Source organism: Acanthisitta chloris, unplaced genomic scaffold, assembly GCF_000695815.1.
Source record: "Acanthisitta chloris isolate BGI_N310 unplaced genomic scaffold, ASM69581v1 scaffold40983, whole genome shotgun sequence".
NCBI lineage: Eukaryota > Metazoa > Chordata > Aves > Passeriformes > Acanthisittidae > Acanthisitta > Acanthisitta chloris.
In genome coordinates, this window is record NW_008667266.1 from 238 (window position 1) to 3,704 (window position 3,467).

Below are 3,467 nucleotides of genomic sequence, written 5' to 3' on the forward strand. Positions count from 1 at the left end.
CGGCGCCTCTCGCGCACGGGAGGCACTTTGTGGACCCAGAGAGGCTGTTCTGCCCCACGGGACAGCTGCTGTCCTGCTCTGTGTTTCTTTCCTCCTCTGTAAAAGAAGAGAGGAGAGATGGGCTTTCGGGCAGGTTGGGAAGGTTAACTCACTGAGCTGTACGACATGTTGACACATAAGATGTAAATAAGCACTCTGGGTTGCCAGTGGGTCCTTGCAGCGTTCCGTGTCGTTAGCCTTATGCTAACAAAAAGGCTTTGTATTAGTTCAGTTCTGAGATTCCTCTCTCTGCCGCCTCTACAGACCTGGTGCTTTGTGCTTTTGCTGCTGCTTCTGTGTTGACCTCGCCAGCAGCACTTGTAACTCAGCCTTTTCATTAAGGGGTTGGGTGCAGGCAGGGGCAGGGAGCTGTGGTGTCTCTAATTGAGGTGAGGAAGTGATGGCTCATTGAGGATCGGGTCAGAGATCCTTAGAGATGTTGTGACTTGATGTGGTTTGTGTTTAACAGGTACCGGTGGAACAATATGCCTCGCCTAGAAAAAGTTTATCTGAAGAACAATGTTATGGGCCTCATATCCAGTGTAAGTACCTTCTACCCCAGGCTGCTCTTTGAGATGAGATTATCTCACTTCGAGGTAGAACGTGAGAGTGAAAGGAGAAGAGACTCCAGTAGATTAGCATAGAGTACCTGAATTCAATTCTGCGTTTCATTGCTTTTTTGCTGGGTGTTCCCAGTGCTTTTCTGTGTCTTGTCAGGCGAATAACCATGTCACCTCACGTAGCAGGAGATTGTGAGGCTTGTAAAACATATGTCAGGTACTTGTTCTTTTCCTGGGAGGAAATTCAGTAACTGTGAATGTTCTTATCCTTTGCAAGAATGCTAAAGTTGTTATCTGAGTCGTGTTTTCTCTATTGTTATGATTGCTCTTGTGACCAAGTGATCTTCTCTTGAGGAAAATCCTTCTGGTTCCCAGTGTTCCACAGCTATGGGTGATTCAGAGCATAGGAGTGTCATCTGGGGCAACAGCAATGAAGAGCTGCCCAATGTTGTGTTTTGTTCGTTTTGGTTCCTGTGGTTTAGGATCTTTACAAACACTTGTGCTTCCCAGGTCAGAATGATGAGTGCCTGATGTTTGCTGTTTTGTATAACTCTGCCTCCTTTCTGTCACAGGGAACTCAAAGTATTCTGGAGGAGGAAAGTCACATTAAGGATGTTCTGTCTCGCATTGTGGTGGAGATGATCAAGCGTGAGTGGCCTCAGCACTGGCCTGACATGCTAAAGGAGCTGGATACTCTCTCCAAGCAAGGGGTAAGAAACACAGCTGTCTGATCTCTTTTGCTTACTCATAGTATGGGGTTCAGTCTTCCATTATCCTGAGGAAAGCCTGACTCACTCGTGGTCAGGTGAGACAGGCTGATGATAGATTCAAAAACCCCTGTAAGGTACTCTGTTTTGGGAGGTGATTGTAGCAGAGAGAGGGCCATCCTCTTGCCTTGCTTGCCCACAGTGTGCCTTGTATCCTTGTGCACACTTGCTTTCTCTCTGCACCTTTGAGCTGTCCTGTAGAGATTTTAATGTTTGGACTGTGCTGATGGAGCGTATTTCATTTTGGGACATCAGGAAACTCAGACAGAACTGGTCATGTTCATCCTCCTACGTTTGGCAGAGGATGTGGTGACTTTTCAAACTCTGCCTACCCAGCGGCGACGAGACATCCAGCAAACCCTCACTCAGAACATGGAGAAGATCTTCAGCTTCCTACTGACTGCTTTGCAGCAGAATGTCAGCAAGTACAGATGCATGGTAAGAGTCTCCCTTGCCTGGGTTCAATCAGTGCTGGAGGCATTTAGGAATTGGGATATAACTTGCAAAATGTTGGGGAAGCAAACACAGAAACTGTCTGCAATCTGTTGCTGTGGGGTAGAGATCTGCTGTGGCCTCGAAAGCTGGTGCTGATGAGAAAGACTGAACACACAGTTAACAGGGTTAGTGTTGATAGTTTGATTTTGCTAGTGTAAGTGGCTTGAGTGGCTCTGTGTTTCGTACTCTTGGAATTCTCTGCCTGCACTAGGGCTGTTCAGCTTAGCAAAATGAAGGGGTGGTGGTGTAGAAACAGGTAGATTTGGGGTAGTTTTTGTAACACACAGTGGTAAAGAGATGCCATCCTGGGCTTGCATCTGCTCTCTCATGCTGCAGTGGTGTGTTTGAGGTGGTGCACCAAAATGCATGAGTTTGCAATACCTCAGCATGCATCTGGGTCTCTGGTCCTTGGTGAGGTCAGGTCAGGAAGCCCTTTTTTGTCAAGTTATGATGAGGAATGATCTTCCCTTTTCTGTTAGAGAGTTCTTCCCTGAATTCTTACCTAGAGTCAGAGATGTGCAGGTTGGTCACAGTGGGTGGATGGTGAAGTGAAGTCTCTGCCCCAGTCTGTTCCTGTGAGAAGGATCTAAGATTCAAGCACAATTGAGAAACCAAACTAGAAACAAATTGCATAGTTTTATCTCATGTTCTTTTTTTTCCCCCTATGAATTAAAATCCAGAGTTATACTAAATGTGAAACTGGGAGGCCTTGGAAAACCCTCTTGTACCTCACTTCTGTTCATTTCCCTGATGCACTGACAGGCTGAGCCAGGCCACCTATAGAGCAGCCAGTTCCCTGGGTGGGTGGGTGGGTGGGTGGCCCTGGTGTGTTTTGTAGCCTGGTTGAAATGCATTTTGAGGTAGGGTTTGCATTGCAATGCTTGAGGCTCTGAAGTGTGGCTGCTTTTGCTAACAGTGGAATCTTTCTGATTGGCAAGGTTGGATCACCCCAGGAACAAGAAGTCCTCACCACTCCACAGGTTAGCAAATCTTTGGAATGTTTGGGTACTGACAGTTCACCAAGACCATAGTAATCCGCAGTGCTTATAAGCATGATGGATTAATAAGCATGTTTATAAGATGGGTCATTTATTAAATGTTTGGGACACAAGCCAGTTAATTTAAAATCACTGTAATGAATAAACTGATGGACAGAGTTTCCAAACCAAAACCTTGCAGTGGAAAGAAATGCTTGTGGTATCTCTGCATCTGAAAGACAAATCAAACATGAGTGTCTGAGGGACTCATTTGCATTAGGCAAAAAAGATGGTGCAAACAGTGCATTGTTGCTCTTAAGTGCCTGGGACTGGGAGTCAGGCTGTAAACCATTGCTCCAGCTCTCTCCAGTTGCTCTTCTGATCATGGAGAACCCACTCTTCTCAGACATCAATCTCAGCACATAAAAACACCAGCATCTTTCAGAGTCTGGCTTTTGGGTGTAAAATGCTCTAGAAGGTACAGTTTCTTCCCTGGAAACTTCCAGGAAGCACCAAAATGCCTTTCCTTCTTGTCCTGTGTGTTTCCCGGTGCCTGCCAACTGGGGTGGTATCTTTTGGATGAGAAGGAAATTGTGGCTTAACAGAGTCCTGTTGTGTTACCTGACAGG

General features: G+C 46.1%; 1 protein-coding gene across 1 annotated transcript in view; it reads left to right on the plus strand.

The window, feature by feature from the left end:
- Window positions 1–2,841, plus strand: part of LOC103800065 (exportin-5-like) — a gene marked incomplete at both ends in the record, with an annotated part of 3,021 nt that extends 180 nt beyond the window's left edge. Inside the window, 4 exons of the mRNA XM_009072428.1 lie at window positions 509–581; window positions 1,172–1,309; window positions 1,622–1,804; window positions 2,800–2,841. Coding sequence (XP_009070676.1) covers window positions 509–581; window positions 1,172–1,309; window positions 1,622–1,804; window positions 2,800–2,841 — 436 coding nt within the window. The remainder of the gene's footprint in view (window positions 1–508; window positions 582–1,171; window positions 1,310–1,621; window positions 1,805–2,799) is intronic.
- Between the last annotated feature and the right edge of the window lie 626 nt (window positions 2,842–3,467).